The 20,921-nt window shown below is 41.5% G+C and overlaps 1 protein-coding gene across 4 annotated transcripts in view; it reads left to right on the top strand.

The window, feature by feature from the left end:
• Positions 1-12,581, top strand: part of KLHL13 (kelch like family member 13) — an 81,086-nt gene extending 68,505 nt beyond the window's left edge. For all 4 annotated transcript variants that reach the window (XM_053990304.1, XM_053990303.1, XM_053990305.1 and 1 more), the window contains 2 exons: positions 4,382-4,495; positions 6,063-12,581. In XM_053990304.1, the coding sequence (XP_053846279.1) occupies positions 4,382-4,495; positions 6,063-6,550 (602 nt within the window). In that variant the 3' untranslated portion in view covers positions 6,551-12,581. The remainder of the gene's footprint in view (positions 1-4,381; positions 4,496-6,062) is intronic.
• The last annotated feature ends 8,340 nt before the right edge of the window (positions 12,582-20,921 follow it).

Consider the following 20,921-nt stretch of genomic DNA (forward strand, 5'->3'; position numbering starts at 1 on the left):
GGGTATTCCCAGAAGGCAGGAGAGCAGCCCTTGGGCACGGGAGGAGCCCAGCCTGGAGAGGGCAGTGTGAAAAAAGCAAGACTTTTCGGAAAAAAGAGACAAAGGGAGAAGCAGATGTGGCTCACAAAGACACTTGTGAAGCACAGCACATCGGCAGATTCCAGCTGAACACTGGAGATTGTTTCCTGACAAGTAGATTTTTGTAGCTGGTTTGTAAGAGTTCAGTTGTGGTGCTTGATGATGACAGAAGTTGTATAAGTACTAGAAAATTTGTGCATTTAGGTATTTTCCAGATACTTCAGGCCCTGCTGCTGCTGTTGATAGGCTTGAGTAGAGTTTGGGGTTTTTATATATGGGCTTTTCCTCAGCACTTTAGGGGATGTTGGATTGTGACTAAACCACAGATTCATTCATCATGCTGCAATAAAGACAGAAAGAGAAAACTGCCAGGCCAGTTACCTGTTCTTTTGACCCTCTGCCCATCAAGTTGGAAGATATTTATTTTCCAGGTGCCCTTTGTGATGTTGAACCCTCCTTGTTTATGTAAAAATTTCCCCTGTGTGTGTATGTACATATATATATATATATATATATATATATATGTATATATATAAAGAGATAGCTAATATATTTTAAATGTTGTTGATGGATGTGCACCAGTATCCAATTGGGCTGTTTACTGTCAGAGTAGTATTGTGAATATCAGACCAGAGTGTGAACTAGAGGACCTCTTGTGCAGAGACTTATTTTGGAGTGGCTCCTTGCTATGCTAGGACAAAATTAGTCAGGACTATTTAACCAAGTCAGCTTAGAGTTGTACATGAATAAGCTGTATTATAGAAATAGCATAACAAAATTAAGAGCCTGGGTTTTGGGACATCACAGAGTTGCTAAGTGCCGCTGTAACAGATCTCAAGACACTTTAGAAGCTACTGACTGAGAAGTGTTAAATATCTGTATACTCCTTAAATAGCATCACAGATGGAACTATAAAATGAGTGCAGGCTGAACATCCCTTGGGACTGCCAAAAATTTGTGTCCTTTTGAGATTGCTTAATTCTCTTAAAATGAGGCCTGTCTTCCCTGGATTATGGTAATGAACACATCAGAAGTTCTACTGTTAAACATAAATAAAGTCTGGTCTGAATCATTCATGGTGTCAGAAGAATGAATCCATCATTCTCACTTAAGTGCATTAAAGTAGCAGTTTTAGAGTGTTTCGTGAACTCTACTCTGTCTGGAGATTTTCTGGAGATGTCTCTCTCAAATTATGGGCACCTTTAATAGCTGGAATTTCGATTTTTTTTTTCTTTTCAGTGCAGAGGAATATCTTGCTAAAAGACAGAAGTTGAATGACCTTACAAGGTAACAGGGAAACAAGTACACAGATAAATTTAACAGAAAAGTAGGGTTTTGCAGCTGGAAAGTGATTAGCTTTGTTTTAGAACACAGCTCATGGTGAGATGTGATGTGAGATTTGGGTTGGAATAGTTTGTCTGAAATAGTGTCAGACAGTACTCTGGCTGTACTAGGAATGTTTGAGACAGTTTTGAAGCCACATCAGAAAGTGATGAGTCTTGGACTCAGCACCATCCTTTCTCAGATAAATAATGCCCTTACAACATGGTGATAGTGATGGTGGTAACGGGTACCAATTCTGCATGTTTTGTCTTCTCTTGCTAAAGGGATATTTTGGCTATGGCTTCTCTCTTAAATGCAGTTTGTAGTGCAGAGTGAGATCAAACTGTCCAGCGCTGAATGTCACATTCATCTGTGTGCTGCTGGCTCTGCAGTTGCTTTGCACATCCTCTGCTCTCCCTGTCCTTGGAGTGTGTTAGAAACACGAGTTCCTCGCCTCGGTGCAGAGTGGGAGCACTTTGGGAAGGGGATGCAGTTTTTGTGGAAACAGCAGAGCGATTTCAGCACAGAGGAGCATGAACAGGGTTGGAAGGGGCTGCCCTAGGGGTGGAACTGGGACAGCTGTAATTACTTGCACATCAAATCTGTTTCCTTCTGGTTTTGAAATTTCTGCACATCTTTGCTTCTCATTGCTAAATAGAGCAGAGTGGAAAGGAGCTTTCCTTTTAAAAAAATATTGGAATAGATGAATATGTTTACAAAAGCGAGCATGGGTTTATTTGGGGATTGGGCAAAAACTGCATGTGATGTCAAGGTGGCACTGCACAGAAACACAACTCACAGATTTAATTTTAGGTGTCATTTGTGGAATCAGTTCTTTGTGCCTGTACCTTTGTTTGGGTAAGAGAGTGTCTCCAGCATTCATTGGATTTGTGGCTAAGTCCGTGATGGGATACAGAAAACCTGCAGCATGGAAAATAATACTTTTTTTTTTTAAAGGAGATTTCTGTCTTTATTAAGAAAACCCAAACAACCAAGGCAGATCTCTCAGAGTAAACTTGGGAAGTTGCCCATATATTGGGCAGATTTTTAAAATCAAAAATTTGGTACATCACCAGTACTGCAGACACACCTGACTTCAGTTACTTTGTATTGGTTTGTTATTTTTTTGTCCCTCTTACACATCCCTGAGATGGTAGAACTGGGAGTCCTTGTGTGAGCCACTTGCACAGAACCAGATGCATTTCAAGATTTCATTACTATTTTGAAACAGTTTTAAGAATATGAAATTAATAATTTTATACATGCAAATCAACATTTATAATTTGTTTAGAAAAAAAGCAGAAATCTAGTGTGTTTTGCCTTGTATCATGAACTTATTGTTCTGGACTGGCACTTTTCTGCATTTCATAAATTTAAAGTTCAGCTCCTGGGTGGGGAAAAGCTGAAGCAAATCCAGTGTGCTGTAACAATTTAACAATTCTTATGTGCAAAATAGATTTTTTATTTTTCACTTCTAGCCTCAGATGATGCTGAACTGGCTGTCAAACAGTATTTCTGACATTGGAAATGGAAGCTTCTATTTTCAGTGCATGTTTTTCAGTACTCGAGACACTAATTGCATGAAATTATGTATTATCATCCCATTTTGCAAGAATAAGGAGGTTATGCAGCAACTAAAAGAGAATTCAGAAGGTCACTCTAATGTGCTCTGTACTAATTTTTTTCATGACTAGGGATTTTTTTTTTTTTGTAGTCTGAGACCATAGCTATACTCTTTTAAAATGATCCAGAGGATCTTTTTAAAACAGCTTTGGAGTTAGGGTGAGGTGCCTTATATTCACTATGTGTTACTGACTGATGTTCTTTACTGGCCTACTCTATAATTCTGTAATTAGGCTTAAACTAAAACTAACGAGATTCTGCCTTTATAATGACAAGTTTCTCAGATTCTAAGGGTATTTTCTCTCTTGATTGATGTGTAATCCTGCACTGTTAAGTCACCATCACTGATTCCATAGAGCTGACTCAGATTTTCTACTCTTGATTCAATAAAAACCTTGTTCTAAAGCAAGTAAAATGCCACTTTTAAAGATAGATTCAATTTTTCTATGTATAGTTCATAAACATCCAACAAAGATTAAGCAGTCTTGAATTATTTAAAATGAGATCTAATTTGTCTTTAAGATAACTTAATTATTGACAATTTCTCTGTGCATCATAAAGTCACTATATTATGGGATTTTTGAGTCTCTTGTGCCTCTCTGATCATACTGCAGTATTCAAGCTGCCAAACCTAGAGCTTGCTCCATTGTTGAATCTGCCTTTTATTTGTATTCCCTGTGATTGTTGCAGCCCTTTTCCTGCAGCCTGCATCTCTCCCATCTTACACTGGAGAGAGGTTTCCTCCTCAGGAATCCATTCTGCACGGACTCCTGGGGCTGGGTACAGTCCTCTGTGATTTCTGATCTGATAAAACCCTTGATCATTTTAACATTCCAACTCGCAGAGAAAACTGCACAAATGCAGTTGTACATCAACACAGGCACAGTTTATCTCCTTGCCAGATTCAGGGATGTTTCATCTTTCTTTTTTTTTTTTTAAGCTTGGCTTTTGTAAATGGATGCGGTGACATGCATATTCTGTGCTGTATGTTGCTGTTCAAATCCTTAATAAAACACTGCAATACAATAGAAAATTAGTTAGCAAGGGACAGAGTGTTCTCTGAGCAAGTTTGCTGATGGTACAGCCCAGCTGCACACCATCCTATGCAACCTGTTCTTAGTGGTGCTGCTTTAGCAGAGGAGTTGGATGAGATGGACTAGATGATTTCCTGAGGCCCTTTCCAACCCCATCTGTTCTGTGACTGTGATAGTGCTCAATAATTCCCTTGAGACTCCCTCAGCTGAACAGTGTTACTTGTTGGCACTTCCTCTGTGAATGTCTCTGCCTCTGCACTCAGCTCAGCACCAAACTGCCATGCTGCTTTCAACACCTCTGTGCTCTCATTTGTCTCCAACAGCCACTGTGGAATGTTACAACCCCAGAATGAACGAGTGGAGCTACGTGGCAAAAATGAACGAGCCCCACTATGGTCACGCTGGAACCGTGTATGGGGGGTTAATGTATATTTCAGGTAAATGGTGCCTGTCAGATCATCTCTGTGAAACAATTCCTTGTCTAATTTTTTCTGTTTCAGCAGCAGACAGTACAAATTAGTCTGTGGTTGCAGTAGGATTGCCATGGTATCAGTAGTGATGCAGTTTCATATGAAGCCAGTGAAACAGCACATACACTGCAGGCTCTGACAAAATTATTGTAGATAATATTATGCTTAGTAATTGAATAGCTCTGAATTCCAAAACAGTTACTCTCTTTGCCAGTCAGAATAAAGTTTTCTGTAGCCACATATAAAAATTTATATAGCAATATAATTAAACATAATGTTGTTATAATATATAATTATAATTGTGTATAAGAGTATTAAATAATTATAACATGCATTATGATATAATATAGCAATTAAACACACCCACCCTATAAACTTTGGAATGCATTGGGAATTTTATTACTTTAAACACTATTTGCCTTCACTGAGGTAATGGAAATGGCTAAGTTCTCATGTTAATCATAGCATATAAGTGATATCTGTACTTTCACTGGTTTCTTATTTGGAATATGCTCGTACTGTGTGTCACTGAGGTTGTAGTTTCATTACATTTTTTTCCAATGTTTTTTCAAACATTGTCTGAAAATCTTCTATTAGCTTTATTTAAAAAAAAAAAGATTCAATCTGTCAGTGATCATTGTAAGGATCACAGGCCTATATTCTCCTACTGAAATTTTAAAGGATGTCCTCTTAAGAGCTAAGCTGAAATTCAGGGCAGGAGATGGGACAAGGTTGCTTAGCTCACAAGAACTGGTGGGGAGATGTGCTGGAGCAGCTTCATTTAGGGGCTCTTGTGCCAGCAGGCTAGGAGGAATTTGCTTTAGAATTTACTGTAAGGTACAGATGGTTATTTTTCTGTGAGCAAGTCCATTGAGCTCCTAATTGCTGTGCTGCTGGCAGTTGTGTTTTGCCCATTTTGCTTGTTTTACTGCAGGTGGCACATGCATATGCTATCTGCTGTGGTTTTTTCACATAGATACCACAGATTTTACTTTTCCTTTTGTCGTGAAGCCTCTCCAAATGCTTTTGCAGAGAGCTATGGAGAAGGTAAATGTAGAGGGAACCATAGGTAACTATTAAATGAAGAATATTTGAAATGTGTCCTCTCTCTGTTCACTTAAGTTGATGAAAAAAGATTTTTGATGAAAATTCTACTATGTGATACTTAAAACACAGTGGCATAGTATCAAAATTTAAAAGGGAAATGGATTCTTGATGGTGAGAAACATAACTAGCAAACTGAATTAATACAAGCAAAGAAATAACTTTACAAAATAGAAGCATAGGTAAGTTTTTTGTTATTTTAATCTGCCAGTATTGATTGTGTAATGAGGTGCAGTGTGACACATGGCTTCTGTCCATATTCCCATTTAAAGGGACAAATGTCATTTGAAATGGAGTACTTCTGTGATAGTAGTCTAAGCTAGAGTGAAGAAGTTTTAAGGAAGATGGAATTCTTTCAGTAAAATGTATTTTTTGTTACTTAACGCTTATTAGGCTGGGCACTACTCTAACATGTGTCTTGTTTCTTTAGGGGGAATTACCCATGATACTTTCCAAAAGGAACTCATGTGTTTTGACCCTGACACGGACAAATGGACTCAGAAAGCTCCGATGACGACAGTCAGAGGTCTGCATTGCATGTGTACTGTAGGAGACAAGCTGTATGTTATTGGTGGAAATCACTTTAGAGGAACAAGTGATTATGATGATGTTCTAAGCTGTGAATATTACTCACCAACTCTAGACCAGTGGACTCCAATTGCCGCCATGTTACGTGGGCAAAGTGATGTTGGGGTTGCTGTCTTTGAAAATAAAATCTATGTTGTTGGAGGATATTCTTGGAATAACCGGTGTATGGTGGAAATAGTTCAGAAGTATGATCCAGAAAAAGATGAGTGGCATAAAGTATTTGACCTTCCAGAATCTCTTGGTGGCATTCGAGCCTGCACTCTCACTGTTTTCCCTCCGGAGGACAATACAGGGTCACCGTCTCGAGAGTCTCCCCTTTCAGCACCTTAGAACCATCCCTTGGCTCACCATGTTGTAGTAACACCTCTGCACTGCATCATGGGGTCTGTCATTTTTCTTCAGTAGTTTCTGTTAGGCTTAGCCTACAGCATTTCATACAATTACTGGAAAAAAAAAAAAAAAAAAAAAAAAGACTTTGGCATTATTTGTGCTGTTTGTTTGGCCTAGAATGTCTCTCAAGTGGTTAAGAAAAAAAGATGTACTCGCCCGAGCCAAATGTTTAACAAATGAGAGGATATTCTCTGTAAAATGTACAAACTAGGTACGTTATTAAAGTTGTATGTTCGGTGTGAGGTACCTTATAGCTTACATTTGGGAGCCCAGTGAGTCAAATTTGTATTGAACATGTCACTGAATTTCATGTTGAAATCCTTTATCCTTTCATTTTTGACTGCAGATCACAAGGGTAGGTAGACCACATCAATGTGAACTCTCCGAAGGTTGCCAAGGGGCCTGAGCTACCTCCCTCTTTACACAGAGTATTTTGACATATCTGTTTACCCACCTGACTTTGTGGGTGCTTTCAGAGCATATGAAGTTTCTTAGGCAGAGGGAAGAAATAAAGTAATTTTAAAATATTAGCACTGTACAGGAGCAGACGTTGTAGAGGCCGGGAGTTTTTTATAACATATATCGAGTGTTTTTCCTGAGTCAGTTCAATGATGCTTCAAACAAAACATCCGAAACATATTTGAGTTTTTTAATTTGTTTTGTTTTCAGGAATTGGCTTCCGCTTGCATGGGAGCACACACTATTAACAAATGGGAATTCAGTGCAGTTGTGTATTCTGTGCTATGGCTGTACTGAATATGGGTAGTTAAGGGCTAGAAACAGTAACTTAAGCCACTGAATTTGACCAAATGGTTCCATCTGATCAAATTGAATCTGCCTTTTCTCCTTTGCTGTTGAGATAACTTGCATAATGTGTCCTCTGTATAGTCTCAGTTAATAAGGTTATTTAGCACAAAGTGCAGCTTCAGTGAGAGAGCTGCTTTTGCTCAGTGAACCTGGACTACCACATTTTACCTTCTTTTGTTCAATAAAACTTTTAACTGCAGTTACCCAGTCTAAGCTACCTCATTAATGTATTTGGTTTTCTTCCTCTGCCTCACTGTCTCCGGGATACGCGTTACGTATATCCACGCGGGTAGATGAATCTGCTAGGAAACCAATGCAGGAGTGATCATGAAATGGGTATTTTTGACCTACTTTTAAGAAACTATTTTGATCTGATGTGTTCATTTTATTGTTAGGGACTGATGAAAAACCAGTGTTAATGATTTTTTCCTTGGAGGACTGCTTATGTGTGCAGCCCTGCAAATTCACAGGAATCTCTACCTGCTCCAAAATACAGTGCCCTGCTGACAAACTGCAGCTCTGATTATGCCATTGTGATTGTTCTGAACTTCCCATCATGTTACAAGTCATTTTGCTGATGAACAGCCACAGGGGCGTCCTCTGGGGAAAACTGTTTAAACCAGCTTATTGTGTTACCTATTAATAATAACCAAGTAAAGCTTAAAAGACTTTTGTTGGGATTTTGCTATTTGTGTTTTGTCCCTGCTTGATGCATCAAGCAGCAGGATTACTGTGGTGTCAGTTTTGAAAATGCTGATATTTATTCTTTGTGCAGTTTACTAGTAATGGTCACTACCAAAATCTATATGTAAGCTTTAGGTTTCATAATTGTTTTGGTTAATGTCAAAATCAATTCTTCCTCTTTAAACAATTGAAGTCTCAATTCCATGTGTCTGTGCAAGGTTGTTGCAGGTGGAATAGTGGCACCAGTGGATACTCCTGGAAACTGGCCATTGAAGATAAATTGATTCATCACCCTAAGAATACTCTTCTTATGCTGTGCAAAGCACTGGATAGAAAAATGTTGCTCTGTTGTTTAAGGATTTTTCAATCATTTTAGTATCACATGCTACTAATTTTTTTTTTCCCCCGCTCAAAGACCAGATTTTAGAACCTGCTTGAGTTTAAATCCCCTGAAATCCATATTCTGTGTCTTCTATTAATTAAACTGAAAAGCACTTGAAGGAGTTGCAATTCTTTTAGGATAATGTAAATATATCCTGCTCTTTGTATGCTGGGGATGAGGGACACAGTGTTTAAAAGTGGGTATCTCACAGGTATTCTCTGTTTGGAAGAAGCTTAACATGGGTTCTGATCATTCTGAGGTGGTTTAAAGCCAGGATGTCAGTTTTGTGTCTGAGCCTTGAATAGCCAGGAGCTGGTATACGGCCACAATGTTGAGGGGATTTTTTTTGTGGGTTGTTTTGTTTTGTTTTGTTTCATTTTTTGTTTATTTTATTTTATTTTGACTCATTATTTGTTATACGTAAAGTGGAAGAATTATTTTCGAACATTTTGTCATCAGTGGATTAAATGTAGTGCTTCGATCAAATTAATCTTTGGGGTTTTTTGTTTGTTTGTTTTTTTTAATCTCCCTCTGGATTAAAGTGTTTATAATTACATTAGTTAAAATTTACTCACTCGAATTGAAAAGCAAACATCAAAGACTTGCCCAAAACTGCAAACTGCTTTCTTCTGTAATGTAGTATAAAAATGACTTGATGCTCATTGCATCCATCTTAACCATGGCATAAGAGCCCCTTTCCATCTCTGAACCTGCAGCTGTAGGTACACATGGATACAGCAAATACCCATCTCCATTTCCAGTCAGGCTGCCTCTTCATAAATCTTAGATTCTCTCATGTTGCACTTGTAGTACCTGAATCAGAAAAGCATCTGGATAAAAAGCAATTATAGCTATTTGACTTGAATGAAATTAATGCTGCATGGTGTGCCAGCTGGAGAGCCACAGGAGCTGTCTGCCCTCTCCCAGTGATGCAGACACACGCTGCAAAATTCATTCAGACGTTGCTTTTTGGTGCCCAATTAGCAGCAAATGCCAAAAGTGCTCACTTCCATATACAGTTTGGCCAAAGGCCCATCTGATATCCCTGCAAAACCCAGCACTCTGACTCCAGATACCCAAGATAACATTTCCCTTGTTCTGTGTTTTGAGATAGGACAAGAACAATAGGGAAGAAGACCTGGGAAAATCCAGGTTACATGAAGTTTCTTTGCCCTGTTAACATCAGAGGGTTCATCATCTGCAGATGTCCATTTCTTGTGTGATTCCCCTCCCCTTAGAAAGTTGTAAAGTCCAAGAACCTGGTCCAGGGAAAGCAATTCCTGCAAGGATCCAGCCAGTCTTGTGGCTTCTTGGGATAATGGAGTTGTGCTGAAGGGATGAGCACTGGTGCAGCAGAACGTGGCTGACAGCCTGGCTGTGGCTCTACAGGCCCCTTGGGTGCAAGAATCACTTTACCTGTTCCCAGAACAAAAGTGAGTTGTTTTCTTATAAACAATTCTATTTTTAAATTGTCCGTTCTGTTTCTGAGGGGTAGGATCTCTCAGGAGTAGAATTTTAGTAACAGTCAGAAGCTCAAACCAGTGATCTGGTCCTTTAGTGGAATAATGGCAATCATGGATTAGAGCAGTTTGCATGCAGATAAATAAAGTTCTACCTAAAGGCTTACAGTCTTAATCTGATGGGCTGGTTGGACATCAAAAAATAATTTGATACCACAGTAACAAGTACAGTACAAATATCTGGAGAAGTTTCTAACCAAAGAGTTGAGGATGATCTGATTAGAAAAGATCATAGCACTTTTCTTTGTAAAGTTCATTCTGCCTAGCAGAATTGTTGTTCCTTCTTAATTTGCCCTCCAGCTGGTGATTACCTCACCTTTACACTGATGTCTGACTCTGCTGGTCACTGTTTTTTCAGTCCTTGGTTTTGTAGCTGACATCTCTGTTACTTCCTCTGCTCCTGATCAGAACAGATAAAGCTGAGGCTTTTTTAGTGGCACTTATATCAAGAGAGAAAATAGCCCTCTGTTGATAAATGTATTTGTAATTCAGCTTGTGCATTCTTGGAAATATAAAAGCAGTTTTAAGCTAGTGAAAGGTATGTGCATGTTGCAGGAGTAATGAGTGTCCCGTTTCCTCCTGGCTTGCACCTGACATGCTGTGTGGAGGGCTGTGTGTAGTGGTGACCCAGAGGTCTGCAGGGAGAGCCAAGCTCTCATGTGGCACTTTATGCTTTCCATGCTTTGTGAAAGTGTTCTTTATTGCACACCATATGTAGCTTACTGGGTATTTTTTCTTTTGTATTTTAAATGTGAATAATGATTCTTCGTGTGCAAATGTAGTCAGAAAAAAAAAAGTCTTAAAGGGCAGAGTTATACTTTGCTTAATTGATAAAGTTTTTAGTCCCGTGAGTATTGCAGGACCCGTTCAGCTGTGAAAAGGTGATTGCAGTTTGAGAGCAAGCTAGGAAATCTGGATGGCTTTCCTGCCTGTCACCAGGTCACATGTTCTTGTTGCCAGTCTTTCACAGGTCTTTAAGAGAAGTTCTTTTCTTGGTCAGTAGGCTCGCATTTTGATGTCCAGTTGGACCCGCTGATTACCCACTCTGGGGAAAACGTGGTGGGATGTGTTTTCACAACCTGAAACAACATGGCTTGTTTTTTTCAGGAATTCCACCATCAGTGACACACAGGAGTCCCCCAGAGTTCTTTAATGACCTGGGAATTTGTACAGAGATGTAGCCCAGGGAACCTGGGAGTGGTGCTACAGCAGGAGCCATAAGTGGCTGACATTCCTGAGGGATGGTCTCCTACTATATGTATTACTTTGGCTCGAGTGCTGTTTTTTCCCCATCTGTGGGAGTATGTATTGCTGCTGTTTAAGTTTTTAACTTTTTTTTTTCATGAAATGAGTAATGCCTCTGTGAGTCTGCAGTGGGAGCAAAAGGTTCAGGTGGCTCTTTCTTTCAGAGCTTCACGCTGTCAGGCTGTCCACATGGTTATTAAACCCTTTCTATTTGGAGTTCTGTTTCCTAAGTGTTTAGGAGAAATCATTTTGCAATGTGAAAAGATCTCGGATGAAAATGTTTTTGGGACTGGAAGAAAACTGCATATTATTTTAGATTTTTTTTTGTCATGGTTTAGAGGTTAGTTTGGACTTTCAGCTCTCACAGACTGAATGGGGAGTGATATATATTTTTTTTAAATTTTTTTTTAATAACTTATAGTTGGCTTAAGTGAGTCAAAGCTCAGTTATTTGTACCTGCTTGCACTCTTGGCTGGATGTTGTATTCTCCATCAGACCACAGCATTCTGTGCTGTCTGGCATCTGTTTCCTTGTGTAAGAGCACCTCCTGTCTTCCCTGCTGCCTGTTGATGGAATTCCAAAATCAATCTGAGCTTGGGTTCTTACATCTGAAGTACCTGTGGAGCTAAAGACCATGTGGAGCTGTGGATTGAGGGCCATGGCTTTGACATTTAATTCCCCACCAGCCCCTCACTGCTTTGCAAGATGTTCTCAAACCCAGCTAAAATCTGTGTGCACGAGGCAAATCTCTCAGGCTGAAAATTTTAGTAACCTGGGCATCTAAAGACCACCAGCATGTCCTCGTCCCCTCTGCAAGGAGAGTTGTGCCCACGAGCTGCTGAGGGCTCTGGAAGGGGGCAGGCACAGGAACTCCTTGGGTAACCATAGCTTTTGCTGGCCTTTGATTCTGCTCTTCCTTCTGTGCCCAGATGGAGATGGTGGGAGGGAAGGTCAGGGTTGGGTCACACTTTACAGCTCTCAGTAGAGAGCAAGTTTGTTTCTTCTCCTCTGTCTGCACAACACTGCAGGAAAAAGAACTGTAGGAACATTTCATATTTTAAACATTGTTTCACAGAACAGTATTCATTAATAAAGGAAAAATTAGTCTGTTTTAACCTGTGTTCCTCATAACCAGGATTGTTCCAAAATACTTGGCTTCTGTTGAATTAACAACTTTGCCTTTACCTCCCTTGTTCAACGTTACTGTAAAAAAAAAATTGCTTGGTTTCTTTTCCATTTGTTTTTCATTGCTTGTAACCTTTTCTTAGAAATGTGGAAATAATTTTCCTTACATGTTTTATGCACCGAAATAAACACACCACTGATCACCTGAGTCCCCTCCCCATGTTTTTTACTCAGTGCCTGCCAGTGTATCTTTCCATATTTTTACCCAAATGTTTGACAGCTGTCAATAAATACCATCACAGAGTTCATAAAATTCCTGCTGATGGGTGCTGCATTGTTAAGTGGGGTAAAGAGGGGTCATCTCTTTTCTTAATCACTTTTGGAAAAAAAATTGCTTTGAAGACCAGGCCTGCCATGTTTAATACATTTGAATGCAGATTGTTTTGGCCTGTGGTTGTTAACTTTTTGAATATTTGTCTCTTTCAGATATGTAATTGCAATATTTACAGTGCCTTCGATACAGTGCACTGTTTACAGAGTGTGTGTTCCCTGCCCGTACGTGGGGGAGGCACTGGGTGCTGAGGTTTCCTTGGGCCCTGCCTGCGAGGTTCCCTTCCTACCCAGAAAGACTCATTGGGAGTGATGTTCTTCCATCTTCAGGGGAACAACCTTGTGTGACTGAAGAACCTCTAGCAGGGTCAGGAGCAGTGAACTTGGAAGGAAAATCAAAGCAGCTTCCTAATTGCTGTTAAAGCACAGTCCAAGTTTCCAGAAAGGGGAGAGAGAGCTGCTGTCCCTTAGGCATGTTTTGTCAGGAGCTGAGGATATTAGCAATGAAAGGATTGTTGCTGTAAATAAAGACAATAAAATAAATCCCTACATCTGTCCCCAAAACAGAGAGAGATTGCTTCTGTTGATACACCACACTATTAATATTTGACTTTGTGTGTATATGGGATGTCTCAAGTGCTCATATCACATAAGTGATGCCCTAGTTCCCATTAGTCAGTGTTTTCTATCTAGTCACTTCTGAATAATGTTTTAAAATTACATAGAATATTAGAGGATACACTTTTCTGGTTTTATTTCCTAAGCCTTTTTAAAAGAGATTTTATGTATCTAGTTATTTCAGCATTACTGCATTTAGTCAAACCCAGGAAATGTGAGATGTCAGATTTTGGTTCATCATTCAGATCTTCTTGGAGTTTCTGCTTCTCCTTTTTACTTTATGCAGTTTTTAGGAGGGGATGGCAAGAAGAAACAAAGAAAAGGAAACATCAGTTGCAACTGAATAATAGTGTCTGCTGTCAGCAGCTCTGCCATTTGGGACAATTTTATGATTTACAATCCTGTCAAATTTATATTGTGTAATAACCCAGGAGGTTTCCATCTGGCCTGCAGTGCCACAGTGCTGGGAAAGGAAAAACCAAACATCTTTGCATTATTCCCTGCTCTGTGACTTCTGTCTTACCCCATGGAGTAACAGTGGGTACTCGCCTGCACTGAGGCACCGCAGCCTCAAATCCCATCCCTGCTCCTGTCGGGGATGGCTCCAGTCCCCGCTGGGCCAGAGCTGCCCACAGCCAGGGGCCATCTGTGGCCACCTCTGCCCCAGCTGGGCTCCAGCCCATGGCTCTGGGAGGCTGAAGGGATGGAGAGTGACTCTGGGAAGGCAGGTACTGCTGTGGCTCTCTGAGCAGGGACCAGCAGGGCTCCACTGTGGACAGCAGAGCCATAGAAATGCCTTCATCCATGCATGGAGGAAGGATTGTCTCTTTCATCTTTGACTTTTCAGCAGAATACTTTGAATCTAGGCTCTCCAAAGCATAGGACAAATCTGAGCTGCAATCATTGCACATAGAGGTCACTAAGAGCGTGTCTGTGTGATCTCATCTAGTTTTAGCACTCATCAGCCACTGATTGTGGAGAGAGTGGGGATTTCTTCTCCCCCCCCTTCCCCCCCCCCCCCCCCCCCCAATTTTCTGCCAAGGCTGTAAATACTTCTCAGATATTTTGTGAGTCTGATTCCAGGCAGTCTGGGTCATGCGGAGGTTTAAGTAGTTAGGGACATGACTGAGACCTCTTCATGTCACCAAGCATGTGTCCTGTGCTTAGGGATGCTGACAGGAAAAAAGCTGTGACCTTGTTTGCTTTCCCTATCCTTACTTCCTTCCCAAAGAAAACCCATCCTCATTGTAAACCAGCATCTTCATTAGACCAGACATCAGATTGGGAATTTTAAAAGATGTCTCACATTCTTCATCTCACTCCTCATTTTTGCTGTCTTTTAGAAATTAAGATGAATTTTTTGTCTTACCATCATGTGGCATGAGAGACCAATGCCATTGAATAAACAGCTGCAGCTTGGAACTTAGGGTTACAGCAGAAACAATGTTTTTTAAAGAATCACATTTCATTTTCCTCTTCCATATTTATACACTTATAAATGTGGAGTTTCTGGAATTTAGATAACTTGATAGAGATGACATGTGCCATATGGTCTTTAGGACAAATTCCAGCTTCATTAACAGTTCACTGGCTGAAAGAAATAGCAATTAGTCTTTCGTGCAGTCTAAAATCAGCTTGTCAATTAGCAAATAAACTAAAAATTGCTGGAATTTCTTTTTACAGAAGCCTCTGCTCTGAGCCTTCTCCCTGCACCCCACATAGAGCTGACTTTGCAGCATCAAACCATTGCACCCTGTGTTCATTGTCACTGCTTTGCCACTGGAAATGGGTCAGGATTAAGCAAAAGAATCTCAATGTGTGTGATGCAAATATGAAAGCAAAGAGGCAAGTGAAACCTCTGCATTGCCCTAAATTGTGGGTACAGTGCTGGGAGTGGAGGGAGGGACCTACTGGAAGAAGCCCTGAACGTTGTAGCTGGTGGGCAAAACCAGTGCCCTGAGAGAGGAGTGCCATGAGCCTCCAGGGAGAGGTGATGTCCAGCAGGGTGGCTCCTCAGCTTCCCAGGAACCAGCACTGCCATTTGTTCAGGTTCTGGATGGGGATGTGGGGAGAGCAGGGCCGGAGTCTGGGAGGGGCACCCTTGGCCTGGCCTGCCCAGGGGCTGGGTCTTGGTCAGAGAGGTGATACATCTTTATTTTCCCAGTTCCATTTGCTGGAGGAAGACCTTTCTCTTTCCTGATTCTTTTCTAAGCCGCCTGGGAAGCCTGTATTCCCTTACACCCATAAAATGGGAACAAATAATTTATTACACTCTTCTGAGGCTGGTTATCAGCTAAGGCTTGAAAGACTTGTTTTCTCCAACTGTTTATTGATATTACTTTTTGGTTTTTACTCAAAAGCCCTAAGATCTTGTGATCTACCTGGAGGAGGATGGGGGGGTCAGGTGACATTTTTAATGTCAACAGCAAAGACTGTGCTGTCAAGTGGCTGTATTGGCCACCCACAGAAGGTGCAGGAGAACCTCATGATCACTGGTTATTTTATGAAAACAGCTCTTGAATTGTCACAAGTAACTGAGTAAGTGAATGAAAGTCTGCCGTAGCCAAGTATCTAGTGCAGGCTGCCCCTCCTGGCTCTGAACTCATCCCTGTTGGTTAATGCCTCTGCAAAATGCTGTACATGGCTGCTGTGATGGGAACCATCAGCCCCTGAACTGACCTGTGCTGTTCTTACTGGAGGTGGGATGCCCCTTGTTCAGCTTCTAATTTCTACTCTCTTACTGGGGACCTTATCCATGTGATTTGACAGCCTCCAGTGAAAACACTTCACCAGAACAGTAAGTAAAGCCACCTGCCAAGGCTTGTGACCCCATTGTCTGCAGATCATGGACAGCACATTCTCAGATGTGTGGTACTGAGGGGTGGATACTGGATGGCCTCATGTGCCTTTCAAAACTCGGGAGTAATATTTTGGAAAGACCCGGTCAAATGACTGTAAAGTAGCTTCTCCTCTGGATGTGTTACCTGTTGCTTGAGCAGGGAGGGGGACAGGAGTGGTTTGAGAAGCCAAAGCATTGTAATGTAAAGACCCTGGCAAGAGAGACCCCAGGTATCTGAATTTGCCAACACCAGAAATGCTCATTTGGGTTTGTTAGACAGTTCCTCAGTTTCTCTTTGCCCTCCCAGTCCTGGCCCCTTTGCTTGGAAAACACGCAGATGACTCCATGTCTGACAGCTCTGAATACTGGAGGGGAGGGTTTCCCCACAGGCAGCTCTGCTTCTGCAGCTCAGAGCAGCTGCAGGATTCTGTTCTTGTTCCCATAGTACTGCTGATGTGGCACCAAGGACAAGGTCACAGCACACAAGCTGATCTTCAAAAATAATTTTAGTAACTCTGCTAATGATAGTGGAACTGAGCTGGAAATATTCCTGTCTGAAAGAGCTGCAGAAAGACACTTTTTTCTCTATAATTCAACTGAAACTGGGTTTGCTCCTAGTGCAGCCTGTTTTGAAACCAACCCTTGTGTGGACCTGCAGGAGTTAATGCCCATCTCCACTGTCAGATGGAAACTTCCAGGGCTGGTAGGGATGATGGAGCGTGCAGAGGAGCTTGCAGGCCCCTTGCGTGTTGTCTGCTGTGCTGTCTGCTCTGTATTTAGGCTGTCTTGTCTTGCTAATCACATCACATCTGTCAGCTCTCTGTGGCTAGAAACAAATTGTAAACAAGATGTCAAGGTGGAGTGGGATGAATTGTTTTAAAAAATGGACAAAAAAATGAAACCATCTTGAATGGCAAAAATATAATGGGTAAATAGCAGCTGAATGTTCCTTTTAAAATTATTTTTAGTGCATGTTTTATCATAGCTAATGAGTGATGGTTTATACATGAACATTTGGTAGTAAAGATGTACACCACAGTGGCAAATCTAAAGCAGTTTCATTCCTTCTCCTTCTCATGGTCTGTAGCAGGTGCTTTACCATTTTTCCACCATTAAGACACTGGAAAGGGCTGCAGCAGTTTAGTAGCAACTTTTTCTTGCAAACAGTACAACCCCACCAACCAACACCAGCAGCATTCACCCTACTCACACCTTGCAGAATGTCTGATATTTCTGTGCTTCATTTACCAGGTTTGCCCAGTAGCAGGACTCTGGTAATATGATCACAGACAATATGAGAGAGAATATGTCCTGTAGGCACAGAGGAAAGATTTACAGTTTACTTATTCAGTAAAAGTACTTTGGTTACTAATTAGAATTAATTTTATTTACTTAGAATTTCTATCACCAATAATTGTGTGTTCTCAGCTGAAAAAAAGTGATGAACAGGAAGGATGTAATAGAGGAACTGTTTTTCCACAGCTGAGGAAGATGCAATGGTAAATACTCAGAAGATGCTATGGTTTATGTTCATTTAAGGTCCATTTTCCTTCCAGCTCCCATGAATGATGTGGAACCAGGTGAAATGTTTGTGTGTGGGTCACAGATCAGATTTATAGGTCTTGATGGAAAGTTATTTTAAATAATTTTAGGCTTAGAAAACAAATCTGGAGCGTATTCCCAGTATTAATATAGGCATATGAACAAGTTTTGGTTGTGGCCATCACCAAGTAGGGAGTGAACAATTTTCACCAAAACAATTTGATAAAATTACAGGTAAAATTAGTTTTATGAAAGCTACAGTGATTTTTAAAGAAATGTTAGGAAAAATACTGTTTGGGTCTTAGGGTTTTGCTGCTTAAGGATGGAGAAGGCCAGGGCAGCACTCAGGTCTTTAAATGCCCTTTGCCAAAGCTGCTGGTACCTGAGAGCTTCATCTCCCTCTTGGGCACAGCTTCCTCCAGGCAGGGGAGCATCTTGCCTGCAGGCTCTGCTTCCAGCTGTGACAGGGGCTGGGTTCAGCATTTTGGGTTGCCTCTGGTGTTATCAGCTGCTCTTCACTGAGCTGTGCTTTTGGATTGGGTGATGGACAGAGATGGAGAAAGGGAGATCCTGACCAGCCCTTTGACCAGCATGCTCACAGGAAATGCTTTGTATAGTCTTAAGAATTTCCAGTTGTTTGCTTTAACACTTCTGTAAACATTTTTTTTTTTTTTACCAAATTTAGCCTTTGTGTGCTAGGGCAATGCAGGGCTTATGCTGCATCTCACAGGCAGGAGTGATGTGACAGCATGGAAAAATTCAACAAGACACTGCCTGTAATTGAGGGCCAGCATCTTGTGATGAAGAGACATTGGAAAGCTGTGACTTAAAGAAGAATTGAGCCTGACACAGGTGGCAGGTGTGCAGGTGGCACAACCCTGACAGGGCAGTGCAGCTCCTGTCAAGGACCTCCAAGACATGCCACAAAGGGAATAAAAGAATGTAGCTGTGGGTGTGATGCATGGTCTGAGCACAGGGAGGGGTAAGGGCTAATTTATACCTGCACAAGATTATTTCTGGGTTTTGCATGTAGCGGTCTGGTGGTTCTTTTGTATTCTCACAAGAAAATAACTGATTGCTCTGACTGTTTTTACCCCTCAGAAAGGCAGAAAGACATTGTTAATTTCTTTGATGTATTTTTCATGTATATTAGTCTGTGCTGTTGTATTAAATAAGAGTAACCATGATTTGCTAATGAGAATCACTGTATTCCCAGGGACAAACCAAGAGTATTTTTAGTAAGGGGACAGACTAACGAGGTCACTGAGAGGATATGTGGTTGAATTAACTATTTCTATTTAATATACAGATATTTTGCAAAGGATTAGACATTGTAAATCCAGTGGCCTTCCCAAGTAGGATAACTATCACTTTGAAATTTATATTTAATTGTCCACTCTTGACTTTTATGTCATTTAGTGTGTCTAGCCATGCTATTAGAGACTTACGTCAGGAAAGGCCTGCTGTGACCTTACAATACACAAACCTCCAGACAGTTCCTCTTTATCCTTCTCTCTGGGAAGTCTGTTGTTCAGGAATAAAGGCTTGGCATAAAGGGAAATAAAATTTAGCTGTACCAGTGTGGAGGGAGGGGCAAAATTAAAGGCTATTTTTGTGTGTAGAAGAGCCCTCGAGGCTGATGGTTTTGGGATACCTGGATGTGTCTGATGGCCTGGAGCTCCCTGAGCTCAGGATCCAACCTATCTCAGACAAGGCTCTGAAGCTGCCATCATAGAAATGAACCTGCTTTAAGGCCAAGAGATCTCTGGGGAAAAAAAACCCCTAGGAATGGGGATTAAAATACTTTCTTAAAAATAATTAAACCCAGAGGTTTAGCAGTAACTGCAAAATGGGTTAATTCCCAATTGGAGTTGCTTCTCACTAAGCATCTGATGGCGTGAGAGCCGACACACAGAGCTCCCACTGAACTGCACTAAATGAACTTCTGATGGCTTTTCTCCTCCAGCAGGCTTAAAGCTGCCTCCCCCGAATTAAAGCTGCCTTTTTTCATGTAAGGAGTGCAGCAGCAGAACTTGCTGGCATGGTGAGCAAGCTGATCAGATGACTAATGGCCCTCGGTTGTGGAAATGATCCTTGAGGGCTGGTTGCAAATGCTCAGCGGTGATGAGAGCATCTGCCTACAGCAGAAGGACCACCAGACCCCTGGAGCTCCATGGCCCAGCATTCCAGAGAGTGAGGCCTCAGGATCCCAGCTGTCCCTGGGAGGAACAGCTCTGTTCCTCTGAGGCCTCAGTCCTGGGGGCAGAGGCTGCAATTAAAGCACCCATCCCTGTCCATGGAGGGCAAGAGTTCTGGCTCTGGGAGACAGTGGAATGTGAAGTTCACTGGCATGGCAGACTCAAGGCAGCAATCCACCACAGCTGCCACTGTGAGGGGCACAAGCAAAGGGAGCAAAGTCACTGGGAACATGAGTTTTAAATAATGTCAATATGTTCTCAAGGTGAGAGTTTGCTTTATGTAGTTGCTCTGGGGCGCCAGTGGTCCTTTTACTTAAGGTGGATGTACTTGTCATTGCTAATCAATTGGTAAATACCAGTACTATGATATTTTTTTGTGTCTGCACAGGCATAGGCTACTCCTCTGCAGATGCTGACTTGGATGGTGCCTGGGTCTTCAGCAGGAAAAATGACGGAAGGTCCTGCACTGCCCAAGCTGCTCTTCAGGCAGCTCATGGGTAAATATTAAATAATGAAAATCCCAGCAAGCTGCCAGCTCAAGCAATGCCTGTGGGATCTCTGGGGGCAAAGTGCCATGATCAGTCATCCATCATTGTGTAGGGTTTTGCTAAGATAATTTTAATTCTCCTTCTTCAGGTGAGAAGACCAGAGCTCATGAAAGGATGGTGTGAGCAGGGTCATCTGCTGCCTCCAGTAGGGAGAGCTGACCCAGCCGTGCAGCTCTGCAGGTGGGAGGCAGGATTGAGTCTGCCTTGGTGGGAAGGAAAAAACCAGTATGTTAGAAATCTAAAAGAGTGAAGGGGAAAGGAGAGCAGTAATAGGATAAAGGGAGCATTCCACAAAAGGGAAAGATGTGCAGCAGAAAAGGTTCTTTGATATCTTTCCAAGAATGTCTCAGGTGTTGGACACATCAGGCAGCATGCCCTCTGCACTCAGATGCTCCCCCTCTGACAAGCCACCAGTTCCCAAATCATGCTTTGCAGAGTCTCAGTGGTCTGGGATTGCTGCTCTGTGTGTTGGC

Source organism: Vidua macroura, chromosome 14, assembly GCF_024509145.1.
Source record: "Vidua macroura isolate BioBank_ID:100142 chromosome 14, ASM2450914v1, whole genome shotgun sequence".
Classification (NCBI taxonomy): domain Eukaryota; kingdom Metazoa; phylum Chordata; class Aves; order Passeriformes; family Viduidae; genus Vidua; species Vidua macroura.